This window comes from Heteronotia binoei, chromosome 21 (assembly GCF_032191835.1).
Source record: "Heteronotia binoei isolate CCM8104 ecotype False Entrance Well chromosome 21, APGP_CSIRO_Hbin_v1, whole genome shotgun sequence".
Taxonomy (NCBI): Eukaryota; Metazoa; Chordata; class Lepidosauria; order Squamata; family Gekkonidae; genus Heteronotia; species Heteronotia binoei.
The window spans coordinates 192,833,182-192,860,370 of record NC_083243.1 but is presented as its reverse complement, the minus strand read 5'-3'; the positions used below and the strand labels follow the sequence as shown (position 1 = coordinate 192,860,370).

At 43.6% G+C, this 27,189-nt stretch overlaps 1 protein-coding gene across 1 annotated transcript in view; it reads left to right on the top strand.

The window, feature by feature from the left end:
• Positions 1-27,189, top strand: part of ITGB5 (integrin subunit beta 5) — a 175,563-nt gene that overhangs the window by 116,818 nt on the left and 31,556 nt on the right. The window contains exon 10 of the mRNA XM_060261692.1: positions 26,397-26,619. Within this exon, the coding sequence (XP_060117675.1) occupies positions 26,397-26,619 (223 nt within the window). The remainder of the gene's footprint in view (positions 1-26,396; positions 26,620-27,189) is intronic.

Sequence of the window (27,189 nt, the reverse complement as noted above, 5' to 3'; positions counted from 1 at the left end):
GCCTGTTCCAAAGGGATGGTTTCTTCTTGTTCCATCCATATTTCTAATTTTTCTAAAAGTTGTCTTGTATAAATCTTACTTATAATATTTAAAAGACTTATGGGCCTATAATTGGTGGGATTATTTCGATTGCCCTTCTTAAAAATAGGAACAACTATAGCCATCCCCCACTGCTTTGGAATTCGGCCTGTTTGATCAACATAAGTAAAAAAAAGATGCCAGAAACTGTGCCCACCAGTTTACATTCTCTTTAAGCATCTCAGCTGGTATGCCATCCATACCTGGGGCCTTCCTATTTTTCAGTTGCATTATATGAGCTTTTATTTCTTGTATACTAACTGGTGGCCACTGAGGGAGGTTCTCTATGTTACCTGAGAAAGGGGGTTGAACATTGCCATCATATAAATTCTGAAAGAAAGCAGCCCATGTTTCCACAGCGATATACATGTCCAAGGGAAAGGCTGTCTTAAATCCCCCAATCTTTGTTAATTTCCAAAAAAGCGCAGAGTTTTTTAGTTTCACAGCCTGTATAAGTTCCTGCCATAGTTTCCCAGTATACTCTTTCTTCTTCCTTTGAATAATGCCTTTATAGGTTTTTTTATGACTCACTAGGGCATTTTGGATCTCTACCCTTTTTTCTGTGCTACTTCTTATAGCAAGATAATACAAACGATTTAGTTCTTTTTTTGCTTGAACACATTCATAATCAAACCAACATTTTGTTTTCCTATGGTGCTGATGTAATCTATTCCCTATTGGTACAGTCATGATAGATTGAATCTCCTGAATTATATCTTCGTAAACTATTAGCGGGTCTTGATTTCCCTCTAAAGCTGTAAACACTGACACATGCGTCTGCAAATTTTCTGGAGTTAAGACTTCTTTCACTTTTTTATCCAGTTCCCCACCCCACCTTACTCTTCTCCCCCTAATTCCTATCCTTGTTGTATAACGTGGCTCTTTTTGGTTAGAGTCTAATGGGAGAGCTATCTGCAAACATAGAGGTAGATGGTCACCCTCCAAGTATGGTAATACTTGGAAATTTTTAATCCGAAGTAATAGAGAACTGCATACCAGCATGTAATCAATAGTACTCATCCCATTCCCAGACATAAACGTGTATTCGCCTGGATAATCGCCATAGAATGCCCCATTTAGAATACGGAGCTCTCTTCTACCTGCTAATTTAGCTAAACATAGGCCGGCAAAATTTGCCTTACAGTCTTTGGAATCTCTTGTGAAGGGAAGTCCATTCTGGCCTTGTTCCTGATCATCTAATAGGGAATTAAATTTATTTACTAAAAAGGCATCATTCGTTCCCATACGGGCATTGAAGTCCCCTGCCAGTAAGATTTGAGCTTCCGGATGTTCCAGGAAAAGATTTATTATAAATTGGTCTAGTAACGCCCAATTTCCTTCTATAGATGGCTGCTTTGTTAGAGGTGGGAGGTATACATTTGTGATTATCAGAATTCCCCTATCCCATCTCACCAATAGAGCCATAGCTAAATGGTACAATGAGGGTTTCAACACGCATTGAACCTTAAGGGCATTAGAAATAAAAATACCCAGGCCTCCCCTTAACCTCCCTGGGCCCTTTCCTGGAACTGCCGGTAAATTATAAGAGGAATAACCATCCAATAAAGGAGTTTCTGCGATCCACATTTCCTGCAATATAATAATATCAAAATCTCTTTGGAAAAAAGGAACCTCTATATACGAATGTATACATCTTAGCCATCCCGCCACATTCCATGATAAAATTTCAATAGGTTTGTTAGTAATCCCCGTATCTTGCATTGAGGACAGTCATAAGCATTTTCCTCCATCAGGTACATGGGGGACATTCCTTATTTCACATATTTCGGGGTCGTCAGCTGCAACAATCAGGTTGGAATTATGCTTTCCTATATTAATTATTACAGTTGGTTCTAGTGGAAAATGATGGGCCCCCTCTGCAGAGTGGGTCCCTTCACTCTTTCTCAGCTCACAAGCATTAGTACTTCCCTCTATTTCCATCTCCCTACAATCAGTAGAAGCTCTGAGGCCCTTCAGGGTAGATGTCAGTTGTTCAAAACGGACTATCAAGGACTCTTGCTCACAGTCTTGTAACAACATAAATTTTGCAAGCAGTTGTTTCTCGAGTTCTTCCTCTGGCCAACTGGAATCCAGATTTTTCAGACCGTTCCCAATATCTCCTGTTAGAGGTACCTCTTTGTCTGAATTAGTAGAGGCAATAGAGGGCTTCAGAGCTAATTCCATCAATGGAGGGGGTAAATTGGAAGGAGTTGGTTGATCTAAAATTAATACAGAGTTAGTAGATTTCAATTCTGCCTCCAGCGACTGCTTTTTACAGTCATTTCTAGAGCCAACATCTTTTGTTTTTGAAACTATTTTCCAAGTTGTAGAATTTTTAAAATGTCTTTGTAATCTAATCCCTAGCGCCACATATCTGTTGGCATGAGCAAACAAGTACGAGAGAATTTTGTCTGTATTAAAATGAAGTAAAAAGCGTTCAAATCGTATAGGACCTGGCAGCTTTTCCATCTGTATGAGGTCAACCAAAGGGGGAGCTATCCCAAGTAAATTGGCAGTATTTTAGTATGTGACCCAGTGTCAAGCATCGATATTTTGCAATAATTAAGCGTTTGTTCTTTAATCAAAAACTTGTTTTATTGTAAAACTCCATAGCTTGCTCCAAGGACGGATTCCTTGGAAGTAATGGCCTACATAGTATTGAATAGTATCTTATAGGCAAACTTCAAAAGGCAGGGTTACAGATAACTTCAAAAGAATAACATAAAGATGCAAATTGAGTTGAGGGTTCAAAAGCTACTATCTAGTATCTCTTTTATGACTAAGGAATGTTAGCTAATGACAACATCTCCATTTCTCACACATTCTCTGCTAGCTGATAAGGCATGGCTGTGTGAATCTGGAGGAGAGGCATTCTACACCGTTAATACAAGGTTACTTTAAACATCTTGGGTCCAGATGGATTTATTATACATCCGGGGGTGGGGGGAGAAGAAGAAAAGGGGAAAAGACAAAGGTGATACTCTGCTGTAAATCTGGCCTGTTTGTTAGGTACAATTAAAACCAGCATTAGAAATAGCATGCTTGACACCCTGTAGGAAAAAATGTCAAAACACTGATTACTGGAAGCTTCCTATCTGCATAAAAGAAGGAACTGAAATAAATGAGTTAGGAAAGCCTCTGTCAAGAGCATACACAGAAGTATGAAGGTTCACAAGTGGACAGAGATGTATGGCACAACTCCTAGTCCCCTAATGTCACTCATTCCTCAGCCCTTGCTGAAATCAAAATAAATGCCAAATTATACAATATAGTTTTAATGAGTTGGATAGGGGTTCCCCTGGTCTCAGTTGGTTTCCTGGCAGACAGATGGCAGCTCTATGCAACATTTCCCCAAATGCCACAGGGCTCAATTCAAATTGGGATCATGGTGCGGGCAGAGGAGGAGCTAAAGAATGATGAGGTCTGAGGATATAATGACATTAACTCATTCCCACCCTTGTTGTTTTCCCACCCACTCACCAATCCTTGGCATTCACACATCCCATCCCCCCTTGCTGTCTTCCCACCCTCCCTGCAGCTGAAACAGATGCTGGCTCCCCCCTCCCCCCACACATATGTGTATGTGTGTCTGTGGTGGCTGAAAGCCCTGAAAGAGGCCCAGAATGGAGATAAGGAAGAATAATTCTGGGAGGTGGGAGGGCATAACAGTCACACATCTCTGAGGTACAACAGATGCTGAAGCTCAGCATTCCTTTTGTTGGCAGTGCATTTTTGCCACCTTTGCCTGTCATATTCCTTGTATGCCCTGAGGCAAGGCTGAGAGGAGGAGGAAGGGAGGGAGTGACAGGAAAGAGGTGGCCTCTGAGGAAATGCTCCCAGCGGAGCTGGGCCTTGCCACCTAGTTGCATTACAATGATGACAGCAGCTTCCTGGCTATTTCAGTGGCCTTTGGAGGCTGCGTATGCTTGGAGGCTGTCAGTGTGGGCCATTGATGGGGCAGCAGAGGTCTGTTGTCAGCAGTGGCCGTGACGCTTTTTGTGAGATCACGGTACAGCAACAGCCCTTTCTGAGGCCGGTTGACAGAGAGGACCCAGAGAAGCATCGGAGATGTGTCTGTCTCTGAGGTAAGACTGTTTGGGCGGTGGAGTCAGCCAGTGGGAGGCCAGAAATGCTGGGTGAGCTGCGATGGGCCAATCATTTGTTGAGTGCATGGAATGCACCCATAAGCCAATGGGAGAGCTCCATTCGGCCACCACCAAAGGGGAATTATATATATGGATTTTGATATAAAGGCAGCAATTCTCATGCAGAAAGTTGGTCTGGCCCACTCTATAACCCCATTCAGTCCTACAACTTAAATTACATACGAAGGGACAATTTTTTAGCTAGTTCAATATGGAAAATGTAAAAACGTCACTTGATCTAATTGTATCAGTTCACCTATGAAACTCTGCTGCTGAGTAGTATAAAGACTGAAATATGTCAAGAACAAATTGCAGAAAACTGCAGCATGGATGCTGGCATCTTCAGCTGTGCCAAATCTCTTAATTTGTACTGTGGTTTTGACATTACTGTGAAAAGGCAGAAGAGTGGAGGGGGAAGAAAGAGGAGTTGGCACTCTGCCCTGTTCATTTAGCCAAGATTTCTGCTTGGAAAGGGGCAAGATAAGGTCACGCCAAACACTTGAATAGCAACAAGACATGACAATGTGTGTCCAATTTGTGCTGCTAATTTGGGGAGGGGGTATTTTTAGAGGGAGTTGACTGGTTTTCATGAGGGCAGAAAAGCTGTGTGACTTTATCAGTCTCATATTTTTAAATTCCTTGCTGAGATGTCAAAAGCAGGCTTATTTCTAGGAGTTCAACAAGCTTCTACCTGCATTGCATTCCTACTGTTAGAATCATGAAGCAGCTTGTGGAAACAGAGGGGTTTTATTGCAGGTATTATTATCTTGGAGGTATTTGGTTAAACTCAGCAATCCATCAGAACAAAGAAAATGGAGCTTTACCACGTTATGTAGTTGATCCAGGCTGCTTTCACACATAATACCATTGTATTAAACTTATAGGGTCATCCAATTTTGTTATTTTGCTTTAACTAACTGGTTATTACAATGCATTTTCTCCTCTTGGACTGAAATCACATCCCAATTTGCTGGTGTAATTTGAGCCTGCTGAAGGGTACTAAACTGTTCCCAGATTTATTTTTAGAGCTGGAACAGATCTGCATGGCATCTCCTTACAGACTGGCCTGTTACATACATAACCAGCATCAAACAGAATTCTCCAGGTCTAAGAATTTCTGTTGCTGAGGAGTCTGGAAAGCTGGTTTTATTGTTGTTTATTGTTGTAAGCCGCCCTGAGCCCACCTCGGTGGGGTAGGGCGGGATATAAATCGAATAAAGTAAAGTAAGTAAAGTAGAAACCAACAGGAGGTTGTGAAGTGGGCAGAACCAGGGCTCAGTGCAGATCTTGCTGCATTCTGCTGGGGTGGGGAGGTATATAAAATCTAGCAAGCACAGCAATTCCTTTATTACTTAAAACCTTTCATGGGAAGCTAATGTTTTCTTTACAATAACAGAATGAGCACAGATTCAGTAGCCTCTTGAAATGGAAACTTCTCTTTTGCAGTGCAGCACTTCAGTTTGCATCAGCTCAAAACAAATAAACTGTTACTGCAGTCAAAATTTTGAAAATATTATATGTTCAGTGTTACTTGCTAAACAGTCTTTTTTTGCAAACATCACTCACACACACCCTTCATTCAAAGCTGGAGTCAAGGTTTACGACCAACCTTGCCCAGTTCCGCAGGGCCTGTAAGACAGCCCTCTTCCGGCTGGCTTATAACTAACCGGCATTGGAAACTGAGTGTAGTTTTAATAGACTGCTGTTATGTTTTTTAATGTTTTAACTGTGTAAAATGTTTAAATTTAATATTTTTATGTTAGATTTTATGTGCTGTGAGCCGCCCTGAGCCACTTCGGTGGGAAGGGCGGGATATAAATCGTAAATAAACTAAAAATTAAACTAAAACTGAACAAAGTTTTATTAAGAACGTACACTTTCATGTGCTAAAAGCACACTTCTTCAGATGAGGGGATCAGGTACAATGGACTGAAATACACGCAGTTTGCTGCAGTAGCTGTTTTACTGCAAAAGAACACCAAGGACAGAATGGAGAGAGAAATTGCTGAATTACAAATTATTATGAAACTTGGAACAAACACCTACCCAGGTTTTTTATCTCATTACATATGCTAAACCCACTGTCAGTGAGTACAGCTATACATCCACAGTATTCCAATGTATTTCTCTTCAATAATAGTGTATCAGAATAATGTTTTATATTGACATACTCACATAAGGGATATTGGTTGTTTATCACATTACATATACTTAACCCATCTTCATTTTATGTATTCTTTTTTTACTAATGGCAAACTAGAATGAAGTTTATAATGTATAGATGGATGTTGAAAAGTAAATTAGGTGGACGACAACAAGGAAATACACGTCCTTTTGTAATTTACCTAGACTTGCAGAAACACCAATTGTCAGGCAACTTCTATTACCTTTTATGGCTATCCAGATCAAATGGCCTTCTAAGCTGTCACATTGTTCCACCATGTGATCCCAGCTCTGTATCAGTTTGCCCTCTTAATCAACAAACTGCATGTATTTCAGCCCACTGTACCTGAGCCCCTCGTCTGAAGACAACAGTATCAATAAACTAGTTATTTTGTTTCAACAAAGACTCGCTGTTGAATCTGCCGACTTGACAATACTCCCTGGTTTTCACACCAAGTTGTATATCAGCCGGAGACAACACAGTCCTTTGGGTTCACACGTACCCAAGGCCACTCACAGCTTATGCTGTTTTGCATTTTAGGAACTTTCTATTTTCAAGTGTCCTTAGTATTATGTGGTGGCCTCTGTGTAGAGTGTAACACAAGCAATTAGGAAATAATTCCTCCAAAGACAGGTTGGCAGAAAGTTGGTCCATCATAGCTTCTTCATGTCCTTTGCTGTTGGCTCAAAGTAGACCAATGGTAAATCTGTTTATAAGAAGAAAAGGGACTGGAAGGTGAAAATATTGAATAACATTAAATGTTTGTTGTAGCATAACAAAAGGGGGGAAAGGAAAAGTAGCTCCGCTTTAATTAAGCACATCTTCCTTTAGCTGCATCAGGAAATAATCAAGAGACAAAAAGAGAATTCTGAACTTTTGCTCCACCGAAACAATAACAGTGTGGTTTCTGTTTTGATTTCATGCTTAACCACTTATATAGAATATGGTTTAAGATAGCCAGATGTGCTTCAGATATGAGACATCTGTGCTAGTAGATAGTACTTCAGCCTTGTTACACCTGAGGGCATTTGTGGAATTTGAAAAAGAGCAGTAAGCACCACAACAAACCTTCTGCCATGGGGGAGTGTACAATGGATTTGATTTATCTGTGCATGAAGATACTTTGGCTATGAAAAGGGGAGGGACGGTGGCTCGGTGGTAGAGCATCTGCTTGGTAAGCAGAAGGTCCCAGGTTCAATCCCCAGCATCTCCAACTGAAAAGGATCCAGGCAAGTAGATGTGAAAAACCTCAGCTTGAGACCCTGGAGAGCCACTGCCAGTGTGAGTAGGCAATACTTTGATGGACTGAGGGTCTGATTCAATATAAGGCAGCTTCATATATGTTCAAGAGTGATAAGAGGGGGGGGCATGAGTTATCCCAGCTGAGGTAGGGGCCGTACATTCTCCTCCTTTATCCTCATCTCTTCCAGTTCTTGTTAGAGCTGTTGTTGTGGCAAAGGAATTTCAAGCAAGTTTAACATGCTTTCTTCACCTTTCTTACAGAGGGAATTGTGATGGTATATTTTGTGGAGGTAGAGGTACATTTTGTGACCTCACTGTCTCTATTAGTGGCATCTGAAATCTGCTTTGAGTAAGACTGCCCTTGATTACAACTTCGAAACTTCAGCTGGTGCAGAATACACGAGCTATTTATTGTCTGGGAGTAACCATCAGGACCATATGATTCCCATTTTGAGATTTCTTCATGGGCTGCCCATTTGTTTCTAGGTTCAAATCAAGTTGCTAGTACTTACTTACTCAAACTACTAAATGCCACTAAAAGCTATTTCATTAGGTTTGGTGTGCTGCAGTAGATCTTGCTCTTTGTGGAATGTGAACTAGATAACCCTTCAAGCACTTTCATTTTTTTTCAGTTATTGGATAAAAGACTATTCCCAGCAGGTTGCTACTGAGTTTTCAGAAACCATGGATGGAAAGAAACCTGTGCCTTTGGGCTTTTTCGGTGGCAGCACCAGAGCTTTGGAATGCTCTTCCAGAAGCCATATGGGCCCTGCGGGATCTGTCTGCGTTCCGCAGGGCCTGTAAGACCGAGTTGTTCAAGCAGGCCTTTGATGCTTGACGAAAAGATGGCTGCCACCGGACATCACACAGAAAGCCGGTGATCACTGCTTGGAGTTTAATGCCGCTTATAATATATGGATTCAGCACTATATAATGGTTTTAAAAATTTGTAATTGTAATATGCTTTTAAACTGGAAAATGTAAATTATGGTTTTATATATTTTATTGGTTTAATTGTGTAGATGATACTGTGAGCCGCCCTGAGTCCGCTTCCGGAGAGGGCGGCATATAAGTCAAATGTAATAAATAAATAAATAATGGCACTGTGAACTCCCAGGGTAAATTGCTCTTTCATATAACATCCCCCCCCCCCGGCCACCTATGGAAAAGTAGATGTCAAGGAGTAATCTGGTTTCTGTATATGGGAATGTTATCTCCTGCACCCATTCCATCCCGGTCAAAAGTAGCACAGTCAAGACCTTGGCTTGTCTCTGCTGCTTATAAGAATTAGGTCATAGATGTAAGAATCGGCCATGCTTCTCATGCTATTTGTTTTCAGATGCCGTCAGTGCCCTCCTAAACAGTTATACCTGGCTGTGCCCATTGACTTCAACAGAAGAGTTTAACTGTTCTTAGTGTTGCACTGTAAGCCTCCCTTTGCCTCTTAGTTTTGCATTAGTGATCTCTTTCCTACCCCTTTTAACAGCAACTACTGCTGCTGTTTATAATCTTTGGAGAGTTGTCTGTTTTCCACTTTGAACAATGTGGTGGCTAGGCTTTAAAAAGCCATAATTAGACCTGGCTATCCTAAATAATTTTTGTGTGAAATTTGGGGTAAGGTGATTAATAGGGTGTTTGCTGAACAGCTTCAGATCCTTTTGGATGAAGCTGAGTATCTAGATCCATTTCAGTCTACAGTTCAGCATTATTTCAGGATAGAACCATTTCAGTCGCCATGAGAGGAGGGGCCATGGCTCAGTGGGAGAGCATCCGCTTGGCATACAGGTCCCAGGTTCAATCCCTGGCATCTCCAGTTAAAAGGATCAGGTAGTAGGTGACGTGACAGCTCTTCAGGTGAGACCACAGAGAGTTGCTGCCAGTCTGATTCAGTGTTAGGCAGCTTCAAGTATGGGTGCGTGAATAGAATCACAGAGTTGGAAGGGGCCAAACAGGCTATTTAGTACAACCCCCTGCTCAATGCAGGATCAGCCTAGAGCGTTGTTCACAAGTGTTTGTCCAGCTGCTACTTAAAGACTGCCAGTGAGGGGGAGCTCACCACCACCCTAGGTAGTTGAACGACTCTTACTGTAATTCCCCCCCCCATGCCCAATTGGTACCTTTCCACCCTTAATTTAAATCCATTATTGTGAGTCCTGTTTTCTGCTGCCAGCTGGATGTCAGGATGTATCCTGCCATAAGATGTTTTATTGTCTTGCATTGCTGCATGCTTAGTGTAACCTGAAGTGTAACCCAGTGGCTTGATTAGTAGCCTTGTGTTGGAAGCGGGGGGCGGGGGGAGGTGATGCTCTTTGCTTTGTAATTTTAGAAGCTTTTGGTTTATGGTTGGGATTCACCATCTGTAACTCATGGCTTGTCTTGTCACCATGGGAGCGAAGACGTGGTGCCTGGTGCCTTCCTTGCCCAGGCTCTGTGAGTGGCCTTGGGTATGTGTGAACCCAAAGGACTGTGTTGTCTCCCGCTGATATACAACTTGGTGTGAAAACCAGGGAGGGGGAAGAGCCACATTTCTCTGCTCATTTTGAGTATTGTCAAGTCGGCAGATTCAATAGCGAGTCTTTGTTGAAACAAAATAACTAGTTTATTGATACTGTTGTTCTCGACTACGTTGAGATTGAAAGACTAAAGATCATACAGTAGAATGCAATCATATAAGGTACACTTCAAAGGGATTCTTGAGGGAGGGGCACTATGCAGGGCACATTCACACCTTGATGTTACTACTTCGTTCTCAGGCTCGTTTTGGCCTTGAGTGTCCCTGGCTCCAACCTCCCCCGATGCCAGGCCTTAGAAGGCTCAGATAAAGTGTTCACATACTCCCATTTCAAAGCAACACTACAGAACAAAGGAAAGGAGGGGAGTGAGGAGAGTTCAAGCTAGCAGCAATGGAATACAGTTTGGCTTCACCCAGGATGCTTCTCTCCTGAGCTACTGTTAGGTATAGACTTGACCAGAGTTTAAAGCAGACTTGACAAGTATGCCTTTGCTGTCTGTATCCCTTTCATTCATTGCTGGCAATCCTCTGTCAGAGGCTTTCCTTCTGTATCAAAACTATTAAGCTCTACCTTTATTCCATAAGAGAGAGACTGCTTGGTTCCTACCTGGTCGGTCCTCACATTTTACCAGGAATCAACCTTTCCTTACCTCTGGTAACACTGAACAAACCCCAAACTGAACCATGACTGAGAACAGAAGTGGGCCAGGCACACCAGACGTGGACAAGGAGCAACTCAATGTACCCGACAAGAAGCCAGACCCTAGGGACCACAAGCCTGAAGGGGGTGGCAGGAGCACAACTCCTGTTGCCCTGGCCCGACACCCGAAGGAGGACACTTCTGGGATGGATCCAACTAGCCTGCGAAATCGAGAACCGTGAGCATGTGGTGAAACTCCTGCGCCAACAGCATCAAGAGGGGCAGGGGAAAGGCAGCAGCAAGTCCTGAGGAGGGGAGAGGTATTGACCCCAAAAGACCCCCTCAATGGTTTAGAAAGAGCGGTGGATGAAACAAGGGTTATGCTTGACATGTGGGGTGGATAACCACTTTACTGCCTGTGATGGAACTGGCCTGATTCTGCCTTCAGACCTGGTCCCGTCAACTTCCTTTTGAGGGGCCAACTCCTGAAGAGAGCTAATCTTCTTCCCACCACTAGGGCACGCTGCCACCACCTGCTCAATTTAGGGGCTCCTGAACATCCACAGCCTCTTGCTGCACTTGGGGAAAGCTACATCCCTTTTCCTCGGGGCTTGAGATGGGCTGGTTCTCCGCCTCCTGGGTGACTTTGCTTTTCTTGTATTGGGCTGCTTTCAGACACAGCACCTCAAGCTCATGTTTCCATTGCTCTTCCTGCTCCCATTGGTGGATCTCTGCACATCTTTCATCCTCCTGTCTGCAGATCTCTGCTTGTCTTTCATCCCTCTCTCTCTCAGCCTGGATACACATTCGTTCCAGTTCCAATTGCAACTGGAAGCACACCTCTGACGGGCTTGGCTGCACTTCTGCAGAAGCCCCTGCATGCTGGCTATGGTCAATTAGGAGGGCGTGTATATCAGACACAGTCATATTTTCACACTCCAGTTTACGCTTTGCACACTCTTCCTGGAGCTGCCGCTTCGTCATATTCAGGATGTCCCATGTCTTGATAGACTCCATCCTAACTAAACTATACTTTCTCTACTGCAGTCGACCCAAAAAAATAAAATAACACTTCTGTCACTGCCTGGTGGTTACACCATGCTTAAAATGCCTGTTCAGACCCTTGGCTTGGTCTTCTGTCCCCTCTGTCTGTCCTATTCCACCGCTGCCACCAAATGTGACAGAACTGGCCCGATTCTGCCCAGACCTGGTCCCGTCAACTCCCTTTTGAATGGCCAACTCCTGAAGAGAGCTGATCTTCTTCCCAGCACTAGGGCACGCTGCCACCACCTGTTCAATGTAGGGGCTCCTGACTGAGAGGAACAGGATTCCCAATCCCCCTTGCCAGTTCTGTGGCCTCAAGGTCCTCTGCCAACCCAGCACCCAGTTAACACTGAGACCACAGTCCTTCTTTGGGAGACCCCTGGAGGATTGGCACCCTTGCCAACTGTATGCCTTCCCTGGACTCCCCTCTAACAGTAGTGTGGTCTAAGTCGGTTGGGGAACCTTGGTGGTACAGAGGGATATCCACAATCGACTCACCCGTCTCCAAGACCCAAATCAAACTGCTTTTCCCTCCCAAAATCTATAATATAAACCCCAGTTCCCACCCAGGAACTGGTTTTCCCTCCGGCAGCCTTCCGGGAGACCAGCCTGAAAGACTTCCTGTCTCTAGGAGGCCTCCTCAGAAGTGCTGCTTCCAGACAGGAGAGGAGGGGGAAGGAGGAATAGACTAGGCCAAAGCCTTGCCTAGATTTTGGGAGACTCCTCCAACCACTCCCAGACAAACATAGGCCCAAAATGATGTTTCATCACTCTGCCGATTGTCCTAAAGCCAGTAAGAATCCTGCTGGGGTAAAAAAGAAGGAGCCCCTGGGCAAGGCCTCCATGAGAGCCAGCACCTACACGGTCAGTCACCCAAGTCAGCGAGGGAGCCGCAATTGCTTAAACTGCCAGCGACCAGGAAGAGCCACAATTGGGCATGCCATTGGGAAGTGACCGGAGTTAAGCACAGCTGTCGGGAAACGGGTGAGACCTGCTGTGAAGGTGTGAAGCAGCAGGTCTGGGGAATCAAAGCGCTACCTTGAGTGAGTACCAAAGGAATTTTGTTTTTTATCTTAATGACTCAGATTCATATGAGAGTGTACATTCTGTTAGACTTAGGGTTGCCAAGTCCAACCCCAGAAATATCTGAGGGCTTTGGGGGTGGAGCCAGGAGACTTTGGGGGTGGAGCCAGGAGACACTGGGGTGGAGCTAGGGGAAGGGGGAAACGGCACCGGGGAGCGTGGCGAGCCACCCCGTCTCGGAGCAGGCAACGCAGCTGCGCCGCTGCCGCCTCTTCTCCGCTCGCCGTGGCTGCTCCTCCGAGATGGGCTCAGGCTGAGCCCATCTCGGAGGAGCAGCCACGGCGAGCGGAGAAGAGGCGGCAGCGGCGCGGTGGCCTCGCCCACTCCGCTCCGCCATGGAATCGGAGGGGGGGTGGAGGCGGGCCAAGGGCGTGGCGAGCCGCGAGTCCGGGTCCTAGAAGGGCCTGGATTCACGGCTCGCCATGCTCCTGGCCTGCCTCGCCCTCCCCTGCACTGCTGCCGCCTCTTGGCTGCTTTTCTGAAATGGACTCAGCCTGGACCCATCTCGGAGGAGCAGCTGCGGTGGGCGGGGAGGGGGCAGCAGCGGCGCGGCGGCCTCGCCCACTCTGGGATGGGGCGGCTTGCCATGCTCCCCGGTGCCGTTTCCACCCCCTCCCCCCGCTTCCGTTTTTTGGTGGAGCGGGGGAAGAGGGTGGAAATCCTGGGGTCCCCCGCCAGGGCGGGAGGGTTGGGAAGCCTAGTTAGACTTGGGATGCAGCAGGGATATGATCAGTCCCACGATAGTCATGGGACTGGGGCTTCATGTAAGACGTCTCCCCAAGCCCATCAGATTCGAGCAGATGGATGGAACCCTGATGAGAAGAGACCCTTGCACACTAGAGTCTGAAGGGGTGGCAGTGGGGATGGGGACTACTGGGAGGAATGGACTTTTCTAGTGACCCCATTGGCCCAGTTCCCAGTGGTCTTAAGAGTGTGCTGGTTGACAAACATATTCTTACATGCAGTGGAGTGAGAATCGGCTGTGCTTCCCAGACAAACAATGCAAAGAGCACTGCAAAGAGAGCCAGTTTGGTGTAGTGGTGAAGTGTGCGGACTCTTATCTGGGAGAACCGGGTTTGATTCCCCACTGCTCCACTTGCAGCTGCTAGAATGGCCTTGGGTCAGCCATAGCTCTGGCAGAGGTTGTCCTTGAAAGGGCAGCTGCTGTGAGAGCCCCCTCAGCCCCAACCACCTCACAGGGTGTCTGTTGTAGGGGGAGAAGATAAAGGAGATTGTAAGCCGCTCTGAGTCTCTGATTCAGAGAGAAGGGCGGGGTATAAATCTGCAATTCTTCTTCTGAGACTAGGCTTAGGCCCCAACTCCATTCCAGTGAGGAGTTGGGGGAGATTCCCCTACCCTGAGTATAGGGATTTAAGCCAGGTGTTTGAAGAAAGTGAGGCAGATGATCTCCCACCACATGGAGCTACTGATTGTGCAATTGAGTTGATACCGGGGGAGGCTTTACCTAGGGGAAAATTGTATTCCATGAGTGAAAGGGTGGAATTATGGAAATTCATTGACAAAAACCTAGTGTGGGGCTTCATTCACCTTGCCAGCTCCCTCCACATGGTACCAGTCCTATTTAGGAAGGAAAAGAATGGCAGCCTTAGACTGTGCACCGACTATCGGGGAATAAATGCCATCTCAGCCTTGAATGCCTATCTGATCCCCCTGATTAAAGGCCTGTTGGGTGTCAAGATAGACTAATAATGACCTAAGACTGGGGGATCATGGCCTAAGCAATAGGCCCTGTTAAAATCATAATGGATCCACTGCTGCTAATGTTTTACTTTAGTTGCTTCCCTTCCCCCCTTTTCTTATTTTGATTTGTAACTGGTGTGAAGGAACTAGTCGGCGCCTACTCAGGGCCTGAGGTGGGAGGAAGCCTTGCATACCAATTCAAGGGCACTGGCCAGCTATCGCCTGAGAAAGTATCTAGTAGTTATGTGTGAATATTTCCTCCTGTAAACACCCCCCCCCGTAGGAATGTTTTTGAAGTGTATCTTAAAACCCATGTATCAATGTACTGGTTTCCTTCTTAGCAAGCTAGAGGCTTGCTCCAGAGCACCGGTTATCAATAAATGTAGTCTTAGTGTCAACTTTGACTCATTCTTGAATCCGTCGACTTGACATTGGGGGGGGGGGAGGGGATAGTGAAAGGGAAAATTTTCACCAAACTAGACTTAATGAGATGCTTGCTTCCAAGTTCACATCAGGGAAGGAGATGAGTGGGAATCTGCCTTCAAAACCCCTTTGGGACAGTTCAAATTGCAAGGGGCACCAAGCGTGTTTATGAACCTAATCAACAAGGTGCTGCACAAATTTCTATACAAAGGGGTGGCCGTGTATCTCGATGATGTGTTATTTGGATGATCTTCCTTTGCATGTAAAATTGGTGAGGGAGGTTCTGGCCACCCTTTACAAGAACAAACTGTTTGCGATGTTGTCAAAATGAGAATTTCATTGAGAGCTGGACTTTGGGGGGTACAGAGTATCCCAGGTGGGGCTGGGAATGGACGCAGCCCAAATCAGGGATGTGCTGGACTGGGAGCTGCCCAAAACCAGATGACAACTCCAATCCTTGGAGTTTGCCAGCTTCTACCACCCCTTCATTAAAAAGTTTGCGCAAGTGGCACTGCCCCTTATGGATCTGCGTAAGACAAAGGGGAACCAAGCCAAGGGCTAGACTGAATTGGACCCTCCAAACCCGTACTGTGTCACCCTGACGAGAACACAAAATTCATCAATTTCTATACAAAGGGGTGGCCGTGTATCTCGATGATGTGTTATTTGGATGATCTTCCTTTGCATGTAAAATTGGTGAGGGAGGTTCTGGCCACCCTTTACAAGAACAAACTGTTTGCGATGTTGTCAAAATGAGAATTTCATTGAGAGCTGGACTTTGGGGGGTACAGAGTATCCCAGGTGGGGCTGGGAATGGACGCAGCCCAAATCAGGGATGTGCTGGACTGGGAGCTGCCCAAAACCAGATGACAACTCCAATCCTTGGAGTTTGCCAGCTTCTACCACCCCTTCATTAAAAAGTTTGCGCAAGTGGCACTGCCCCTTATGGATCTGCGTAAGACAAAGGGGAACCAAGCCAAGGGCTAGACTGAATTGGACCCTCCAAACCCGTACTGTGTCACCCTGACGAGAACACAAAATTCATCATCCAAGTTGCCAAGGAGGCCCAAGAAAAGGTTACAGCCTTGCACTTATATCTCCCAGAAGTTTTCAGAGACAAAGCAGAACTAGTCAGTGTGGGACAAAGAAGCTGCAGCTGTAAAATCGTCCCTTTCAACTTGGCGGCACTGGTTAGTGGGGGCCAGAGTGCTGTTTGAGGTCTGACAAGAATTTGGAATCCCTATGTTCCCCCCGTAACTTAGGAGCAAAAGAGCTGAGATGGGCAGAGTTCTCAAAGTTCCAGTTTACACTGAAGCATCTCCCAGGGAAATCTAACTTTCTAGCCAATGCACTGTCATGCTTGCCCCAACACGAAAGTAAAAGGGAGGAAATCATTAACTCTTTGTTTACACCGACCCAACTGGGGGGCAGTACTCATTCTCAGCCAAACGAAGAAACTGGAGAGCACCCCCCCCGCCCCTTCTACCTGAGTGAGCAAGGTTAAAGAAGCCCTGGCTCAGGAAAGCAATGCAGTCTTTTAAGACAACTAACAAAGGGGAAGGACGGGTGCCTGTACAAAGGCCTGAGTCCCTGTGGGGAGAAATTCTGTGCCACTGTCATGATAATAAACTGGTGGGGCATTTTAGGTATGTAAAGACTTTGCATCTGATCCAGAGACAGTTTTGGTCTCCCAACATGTTTCATCTTGCCTGGTGTGCTTAATGGAAATGAAAAGAGGAGGAAACGCCCAGGAGTTGCTGCAACTACAAGAAACGCCTTCGAGGCCATCGGGAGTGATTTCAATGGACTTTATCACCTATCTACTCTTTAGTAAAGGGAAAACCGCAGCCCTAGTGGTGGACACATTCTCTAAGCAAGCCCATTTTGTGCCATGCTCACAAGTCCGAACGGCCAAATTGTTCGTGCAACATGTTGTAAGGCTACACTTTTCCAGCCACGGGTCCCAATTTGTTGCTAAGTTCTGGGAGGAGTTCCTTAAACTGACTGGTACTGAGCAGGGTCTCAGTTTGGTTTAACACCCCAAAACGGATCAGCAGTCAGAGAGGACCAATCAACTATTAGAACAATTCCCAAGGTGTTACATAAACTTCCAACAGGACTACTGGGTGGACTTTCTGCCGTTTGGAGAATATTGCTATAACAATAGCATCCACAGCTTGGTGGGGGCATCCCCCTTTCATATAGTACAGGGGTTCAAGGGGAAGCTATTCCCTGAACTACTGGGAGGGACACCCAGCCAAGCAGGGGATTTTACAGACTGGTGGTCCAAACTAGCTGCACAATGGGACCAAATTAAAGAGACATTGGATAAGGCTAAAGATTACTACAGAAAGCAAGCAGACAAAAAGAGATCCCCACTCTGGGAGCTCAAGGTGGGAGACTTGGTGTATATCTCCACAAAGAATCTGAAGGGACTACAAACTCCCAAAGAAACTGGAGTGGAAATACGTAGGCCCCTTCAAGGCGGTGCGTTTACTAAACAAGATGACTGTGGAAGTTGATTTGCCTAAAAATTTAAAATATATTCATCTTAAATTTTCCTTCCAGCTTTCTCAAGCAGGATCCCGGACCAGACTCTTGGCACTCACAGGCCATGGTTCCCCTGCCTTTGATGGTTGGTGGCCAGCACCACCATATTTTGGACTCCAAAATCAAATCTTCTCTAAAATCTTTTTGTTGACTCTCCATCCTTGGTTGTTTTATTACTTTTATTAATTTACTGTTTTAGCATTATGGGTTTATTCTTTGCGTTTATTTTATTTTTAAGGATTTTTTTGTGATTTTATTTGAAGTTTTATGAAAAAACACTATATTTCTTCTACATCACTTTTTCATTCGCAAAGAATTTCACCTTTATGTTCCAGAAGATGAGCTTTGTTAATCTATTGCCACCAAATCAACAACTGTCCTGGGCACCTTAAGGTATACACTGATTAAAAAAAATATGCCAGTTCATTTTGCAACAACTGATGTTTCCAAATAATGAATGTGTTACTCTTTAAGCTGTCACAGGACTCTTTTATTTTGTTTTCTCTCGTTGCAGATCTATGAAAGTCACTAGTATGTCCATTTTCATATGATACATAATTACTTCTGGGGCTATACTGTAAGGCCATGGCAGTGATGTACCTTTGCCAAAGATTCAAGTCCAATTTCATATCATTGACCATAGTTTCTTAAAAATAAATTTGGCTTTGAACTGGACTCTTGTCTGTCTTCTAGAGAAGACAAAAGAGAGCAAGGTGCAAAGGAGAAAATGTATTCGGCTTTTGTGGATCCCAATGCATTTCACAGTAAACTTAGGCGGGAATCTGTTATAAAATGTAGCGTACTGTAAGTTTCAGCCAGGTACCAACCAAACACTCTTTCTTACGAAGGCATAAATAAAGTTTATTAGAGTTAGTATACAGAGCCAACCGCCTTGGGGCTATGTTGCCAGGAATAAAGGTTAACTGTTTCAGAAACAATTCACATAGGGGGGAAAAGCAGGCAATTCAAGTCTCCCCCCACCTCCATATATTCACACAGCCTAGTATATTTTGATACCAGACAGTATATTCTTGTCATCTGAAACTCTCAAGGCCAGAGGTGCAAACAAAGACATCTTTCCAGGTCCAGGCTGCCTGATACCAAGGAGATTACTGTCAGGCTCTGTTCATTTACAATATCGCTAAACGCTGTTACTAACCACATTGATCAATGCGTAGAAACGCTCACTAACACAGGGGCCGAGGTAGTAAAGAGGGAGGGATATGAGATAAGTCACAAACATACTGTCAAGTCGGCAGATTCAATAACGAGTCTTCATTGAAACAAAGTATCTAGTTTATTGATATCATGGCTCTCGACTACAGTAAGATTGAAAGACTAAAGATCATACAGTAGAATGCAATCATATAAGGTACACTTCAAAGGGATTCTTGAGGGAGGGGTACTATGCAGGGCACATTCAGACATTGATGTTACAACTTCTTTCTCAGGCCTGGTTTGGCCTTAAGCGTTTCTTGGCTCCAACCTCCCCCGGTGCCAAGCCTGAGAAGGCACGATAAAACTGTTCACATATTCCCATTTCAAAGCAATGCTACATAACAAAGGAAAGGAGGGGGGTGAGGAGAGTTCAAGCTAGCAGCAATGGAATACAGTATGGCTTCACCCAGGATGCTTTTCTCCTGAACCAGTGATTGGGTGCAGGCTTGACCAAAGTTAGGAGCAGACTTGACACATACATGTTTATAGATGATACCAGAACACCCTCCCTCCCCTGCTTTATTACCTCATAGGTATCAATGGGAAATATATTACTGACATTTCAAGAAACAAAAGTTACATCAAAGCATGCGTACTATAAACACTTGCAAGGAATCTAGGAATACACGTGTGCTTAATGCAAAGATACAATTCATGGAAGGATCTCAGTCCTGACACATACAGATACAAATTTGTTACACTATAAAACAATGATTAAAATATTAAAATACAGTACAGAAATTGAGCTATACATTGGCCTTATAAAATTGCTACAGCAAAATCCTTTACTATAAAAAGGAACTCTAGAAATCATATTTACGCAAGGTTCATAATAAAATGTTAAACATTGTGGCGTACCTTATAGAGAAGTTTTCCAGTTCCCACCATGAACAATAGAATAAGCAAGGTAGATCTGTCTATATTTTATACCCAGGTATGATGCAATACATCCTTTATCCCTTAAAGGACCAGTGATTTTTTTTTAAAAAATGCTTATTTACCATGTCCAAACATGCAATGGAGGTCCAGGCTTTCAGTAACCCATGAAGACCAAAGGTCTGAATATCCACTCACCTTCTTTTCTCATTATGGTATTTCTTGTATAGCCAAAACCACAGTGTCTGTAGATGTATGTTTATATGTATAATCGGAAAAGTGTGAAACCAAGGGTGGTCCTGTTCTTTCCAAGTATATTTTGCTTTTATGTTCACAAATATGTGTTGTTAAGCACCTTGAGGTTTTCCCTACATACAGTTTGTTACATGGGCACCTAACGGCATATATGGCTCCTTTTGAGTTACAGTCTTGAGTTACAGAGTTGAGTCTTGAAATATCTTAATTCATATTGCCTTCCATCTACAGGATTTAGGTTGCTAGACTCTTGCCAGGGGTGCAGGTGGGGTGCTTCCCTATCACCAGCCAGCTGGCCAGCAGGGGGAAATCCTGCCCCCAGCTGGCCCGAAAGGCAATGTGATAACATCACCCAGCAGTGACATCATCACAGTGTAGTTGTGTGTAGCTGATAATGCGTGGCAGCGCTCTAGTTCTTGGGCAAAACTTTATGGTAAAATCAACTACACAGAGTTTTGCCCTAAAACTAGAGCATCACCTTCCCCCCCCCCCCAAAAAAAAAGGACATCAGGGACATGATGAATGCACGTGGGAAGGAGAAGATCCCAGACCGGACCCAGGATTCCCCCCTCCCCTCCCCCGGCTGCCAGGTAGGACCTGGAAACCCTTGAATCCTTTGATATTGCATATATGCTTGCAAAAAGAACAATTTCCTGTCTTAAAATGGCCTAAGGATGGATTTCTATCTAGTAAAAGTTCTTTATCGAATCCCTGTCACATTGAGTAAGATCTCTCAAATCTAGATTGTTGGAGGAACTGTAAAACTAAAACATATCGTATGTGGAGGGAATGTCCCAACGGTCTCAAGTTTTTGGAATAAGTGGTAGAGCAAATAAAACTTATATTCAACCTATCTATTCTGGTAGATTTTAGACTTCTTTTATTTGATATTTGAGCAAAGATCAGAAATCTTTAATTTCAATAATGCTGGCAATAGCTTGCATTGATGATTGCTAAGAATTGGAAACTCGCACACTCTCCAATGCTTGATATTTGGTATGACAAGCTGTGGGATCAGTATGTAATAAGGAAGACAATAGATAACCTCCATTTTGATAATGATACTGATTTTGATAATGATACTGAATCAATGATACTGATTTTGATAATGATACTGAATCAATGATACTGATTATCTGTGGTGGTTATGCAAAAGGGCAAAGTCCTATTGGATTAAAGTGCATGAAATGTTACAAGAGTTTTTGAAAACAATGATACCGTTTAAACCTTAGTTATTTTTTTAACTGTAATGCACCAAACAGTTGATAAAGAAAATAATCATTTAGTGATGCATATGGTAACAGCTGCAAAAATTTTGTATACTAAGCTGGAAGAAAAGGAGTGTTCCAAGTATGGAAGAACTATTAGAAAAGATACTGAATATAGCAGAATTAGATATTTTAATAGCCTTACTAAACAGAAAATCGAGAGAAATAGCAGTAGATAAATGGGATAGACTATATGGTTGGCTACAAGAGATTGGAAGTAGGAAAATTTTATGCAAATGATGCAAAATGGAGTTGACTAGATTTAATGATATGATTTGTGTAAACTCCTTTTTGCGTATCTCATTTTTTTTGTATCTTCATACCCTCAATCTTCATTTTGTGTATATATGTTGAGTAATGATCATATTATTTTCTTGTAATTAAATCAATAAACCAGAAAAAATAAAATAAAAATAGAGGATTCTTTCTGAAAATTTGATGTCAGAACAGTTTTTCCATAACCTCAGAAGTTGACTATAGGGTAGGTCCTGTCAGGATCCATACAATGTCTCCTGCCATGCCTTCCTTCATTAGTGGTTCCATATGTAACTGTCATCATCTTGCTATGCAGTATATTGAGAGATTGTGCTGGGTTGATATGTAACATTCTTGGGATGGTCTGGGAAAGGTTATTTTGTCTCTCACAGTCTTGGGAATGCAGGGGCTCCCTGCTTCTTCCTCTCCACCATCTGGAGACAGAGGCAGAGAATTGCCTTCATTTTGCAGGTGATAAGGAGATGGGTTCCCTTTGAACTGTTTCATGAAGTGTTGTGTGTTAGAAGGTTGGGGGGGGGGGGGGAGCCCATACTTTCCTGAGTTACTTAATGCTGCCTGAAACCCTTGCTTTCACTTCCAGCAAGGCCTCCGTAAGGGAAAGATCTGCACTTGTAACATATCAATAAAGCTTTTCCTATACCTATATGTGTAGTCTAAGTGTTACTTGGCGAAACCTCACAGGTTCCTTCTAATATACACAGGGTAATGACTATCAAATCTTAGCAGCTAGTTTTTTATCTATGGGTCTGGTAGAGGATTTTGTGCCATTATGATACACCATGATGTCAAGGAAATTAATTTAATGCTTATCACTATGCGGATTGAATTTTATATTGGCATGTGATATATTTATGAAATCAGTTGTGTCTTATATATATGACTGTATAGGTGGTATAAATGGTTTCAAAAAATAACCCACATATTCTGAAAGAGTATCAGGGCCAGCCCTTCCAGTAGGCAAATTAGGCATTTGCCCAGGGGGGCGCTGAATTGGATGCCCTCCATGTGACTTACAGAAGCCTTCCCTTCTCTCCTGCCTGCTTTCTCACTCTTGCATGGGCTTTTTCACTCGCCTGCCAGCTTTCCTGCTCGCCTGCCGTCTTTCTCCCTCGCCCACCAGCTTTCCCACTTGGCCACCACCTTTCTTCCTTGCCCACCGACTTTCTTCCTTGCCCACTGACTTTCTTCCTTGCCCACTGCCTTTCTCTGTTGCCCACCGCCTTTCTCACTCACCCAATGGCTTTCCCGCTTGCCCACCACCTTTCTGCCTTGCCCATTGCCTTTCTCCCTTGCCCACAGCTTTCTCCCTAGAGGTCCCTTCCAACTCTGATTCTGTGTTCCTATGATGACTTGGGAGGTGCTCGGTTTTGGGGGTGAATTTGGTTACCAGTGCGGCGGAGGGGGTACCAGAAGTTAGGCTTTCCTAGGGGAACCAGATAGGTTAAGGCTGGCCTTGCCCATGATTGAGTTGCTACCTGAAATAATGGGTCTATCGGTGGGTGGGGGAATGATACTCTTATTAATCTTAGGAAGACTATAAAAAACAGGAGTTCATAGAGTTACATTATCTAGAAACTTTTACAGGGAGAAATGTAATCCATATAGGTGCCCTGAGATGAAGTAGGGTCCTTATTTCTGATTGTATTTGTTTTAAAGCTTTGGTGCTGCATGGTGGATAATGTTCTCAATTGTTAAGTTGTTTCATCGCTTCTAGAGCATAATCACGTCTGTTTTGAATAACTATTGCACCTCCCTTATCACCTTTTTTATAATATTGTTGTCATATTTTAGTTTTTAATGCCTCGCTTTCATATCTATTTAGATTTTGCCATGTAGATTTGGTTTTTTTCCCTTGTTTTTCTAGGACTCTAAAGATTTTATTTTCAAAAACCTGTATAGCAGCTGCAATAGAACATGGTATGAAATGAGAGGGAACAAAAAGGGGGTTGGCTGGAGTAGTTAGAATTACCACATTCGCCAAGATAAGCCTTAAGTCTTATATTTCTGATGAATTAAAAAACCTCTAAACATGCATCTAATGGGTTATAATGTGGAGAAGGAATATAAGAAAGGCCCTTAGTCAATACTTTAAGTTCATGCTCAGAAAGAATTCTGTCCAATAAGCTGTATGTCAATGTCTCTCCTGAAGTGGTAGAGTGTTTTCTGTTGTTGGGGGGGGGGGGGGTTCATTTTGTTGATAAAATTCCTTTGATGCTTGCACAGTTCCTCTGCCCTTGTCTAAAAAATATGTGGAGAGTGCCAAGCTTTCTTGGCTTGTATCTGTGTTGAGAGCCAATTTGATGTAGTGGTTAAGAATGCAGACTCTAATCTGGGAGGACCGTGTTACCCTAAGGAGTTGTGAGGATCTCCTGAGTTTGTTGGGGGAGTTAGCTAGGAGGCCCAGATATGTGAGAGGGGGTAGCAAGCAGGATCTCCACCTATGTTTATGGGGATTTTCCCCTCAGGAGCACTTTCAAATGAACCAGGCCTTAATTAATGAAGTTATTTTTATTAATAAAAGTTAAAGAAATAAAAATAAAAACTTATCAGTTGAAGAGCACTCTAAACACACATACAAATTCAGAAAATAAAGGTAGTAGCGTATAGAGACAATAAGGAACTTATTCTATGGGACTATATTGCCTGTGCAGAGAACATAGATCCAAGTAGAAGGATGAGCAAAATGAACCAGCGTTCCACGCAAGGTTCACCCAACCTTGTGACTGGAGGTGTAAGTCAGTGGACATCCAAACACACACACAAACCCATACACACAGACAGACAGACACACAGTCACTCAGTCACAAGAGAGCCCGCTCTAGAAGAAGCAGAGTGACTATGGATATAGCTTTTGAGCTATGATGTGATTGTTCCTAGTCAATGCTGTGATGGTGTGAATTAAACAATGTATTTGAACCAGGGAAACTGCATAGCTTTCCCATGGGTTATGAATGCAATATAATGTTCATATGAAAATGTCTCTTGTGTTCGGTGACCTCTAATAGGCAGGACAAGAGAAACTATTACAAAGGAGTGTTATGGGATTAAAATAGTTTTGACTGTAGACTCATATAGGATGAACTAGGTAAGGGTAAATCAGGCAACATAGGGGAATGAGTTAGTTGCACTGCCTTTTCTGGAAATTAATCTTTGGCATTGATAGATTTAAAAGTGGGAAGAGAACTGCCAAAAGCCAGACCTTAGTACCTTTAGGACCTATTTTGATCCTATTTGCAGACCAGGTAACAAGTCTAGAGGAGTGACTCTGTGAGATGTTGAGAAAGAAGGCCACCTGCGTCCCCTTCTCCGAAGTACCAGACTAGTCCTTCGACTAGTAACAACCAGGTTTGAGTCTTCACTCCTCCACAGGCAGCTGCTGGTGTGACCTTGGGTCAATCACAAGTTCTCTCAAAGCTGCTCTTTCAAGAGCAGTTCTTGAAAGAACTCTCTCAGGCCCACCTACCTCACAGTGTGTCTGTTGTGAGGAGGGGAGGGGAGAGAGATTGTAAGCCACTACAGACTCTGAGTGAAGGGTAAGGTATAAATTCAATCTCTTCTTCTTCTGTGGAGTGAGTGCTGGGAGAGTCCATAAATGATATTTGATGTGTTTCTTTTTATTTAAGAGCCATGAATAAACCTTGTTGTCATAAACTTGTTGGTCCCTTAGAAATTGTTTGAATTCCTTTGGCTCTTCTTTGAACCATAGTGACTCTTCATCTAACTTCTGTGATTTAGGTTCAGTGTTTTATCAGTATATAATTCCCTCAGAGCAGATGTCTTATTTTTTATGGTAGGTTGTAATAGCATCACAGAATTATTTGAAGTTTCTACAATAAGAATAATGAGGACTAGTGAATATTTATTGAGGATAGAGAACCATGTCCCCATGAATTTCTTGTCATCCTGAAAAAGACTGAATTCTTTATTGATTCTGAGACCTCTGGGGATGCATTTGCAGCAACAATATTCCAAGAGGGTAGAGGCATGTAAATCCATTCTTATGTCTTTCTTGTGTAAATTAATAAGTTCGTCCCAACTAATATTTTTGTTGTTGTAATTGGGTCCTCTGAAGCTTCCTTCTTCCTTCCTTCCTTCTTCAGAAGCCGTTTTCTTTTGTGCAGCAGCCATGTTCCCAGCTGGAGTTTCCCCTTCCCCGGCCTTTTCAGCAGGAAAAAGGCCTTCACACTTGCTTGTGCATTGGTTTTTTGTGGCTTTTCCCCCCAACCCAGATTTCTTCAGCATTTAGAGCTTTTGTTGAGGTTTTTTGTGGTCCTGTGGGGAAAAGGGGGATTTGAGTAGGAGCCATGGGATTAAACATCTACCATGGACTCCTCTGATGCCCCGCCCCAGCAGATGGAATTTCTAAAAATTTGTTTATATGGTCTTGGGAAAAACTGAGTATGTTGTCCCAATCCATAAAGAAATGGCCAAGTTGGAATACCAATAGCAATCAGAAAAAGTGGTGGCCACAACTGTAAGTGGAGAAAATGAAAAGGGACCCTCTTTGAATATTGACACTACAAACACATTCTGATTTTAGGTCATAATAAACTGTCTATTATTATGATTTATAGAGCTCCTTTTTTATAGATAAGAATTTGACTGTAAATCTGAATGTCATTGTAGAAATTTTATAAGGCCAATGTTCAATTTGTGTACTTTTGCATTTTAATATTTTAATCATTGTTTTATGAATTTGTATCTGTATGTTACAATAAATCCCCTGATGAAGCTAGCTGTGAAATGCATTGGAATCCACAAGAGCCAAATAAATTCTCTACTCTGCACCTTGCTCTCTTTTGTCTTCCCCTCTTACTGGTGCAGCCACCATTTTTTCTGATTGCTGTTGATCTGTCTTCTGGAACCAAGTATCTCTTCCTCCAGCAACACAGTTGATGTTTGTTCCTTGAATTCCCTTTAGGTCATGGAGAATGTCATTGTGGGGAGTGTAAGTGTCATCGTGGCTATATCGGCGACAACTGCAACTGCTCAACAGAGACAGATAGTTGCCTCTCCAATGATGGTCAGATGTGTAGTGGACGAGGCATCTGCATCTGTGGAGAATGTCACTGCACAGAACCTGGTGCCTTTGGAGAGACTTGTGAGAAATGCCCTACCTGCCCAGGTGTCTGCATCACTAAAAGGTATTATCCCAGTATAATGGATTGACTTTTAACAACAGATTTCCTAGTGCAGCAATTTCAGAAAGATGTGAGGTGAAGAATTAATTCCTCACTGGAATGGACAGCTTGAGTAACAGGCTGCTCTCTTCCCTCTCCCTTCCCTCGGACTGGCCAGCACCAGCTGAGGAGAACTATATGATTAGCTGAGTGCTGGGGGCATGGTCTTTTTTTAGTCACTCGGCCAGTCAGTCTTTGGGAAGTCAGACAGTCAGTCAGCTCCTGACAAAGTCTGTTGGAGTCTGTGAGGCTGACAGAGTCAGTCAGACAGGTTCACCTTTCAAGTGAAGGTAAACAACTCCTTGCCTCAACTGTTTTCTATCAATTCTGAGGAAGAATTCAGTATCAGAACTGAATGTCTAAGAGTCAGCCTCAGTTGAAGTCCGTTTTACATAGACACCAGAACTGGGAGATTTTGGCGAGGGTGATTGGGTAGTAGGTGGAAACTCCAATTCAGTCCAAAAAGAAAAGGGTTATATCTTCTGAAAAGAAGAATTATTCCTGCTCTGTTACACAGAGGGTTTTGCTCTGAGG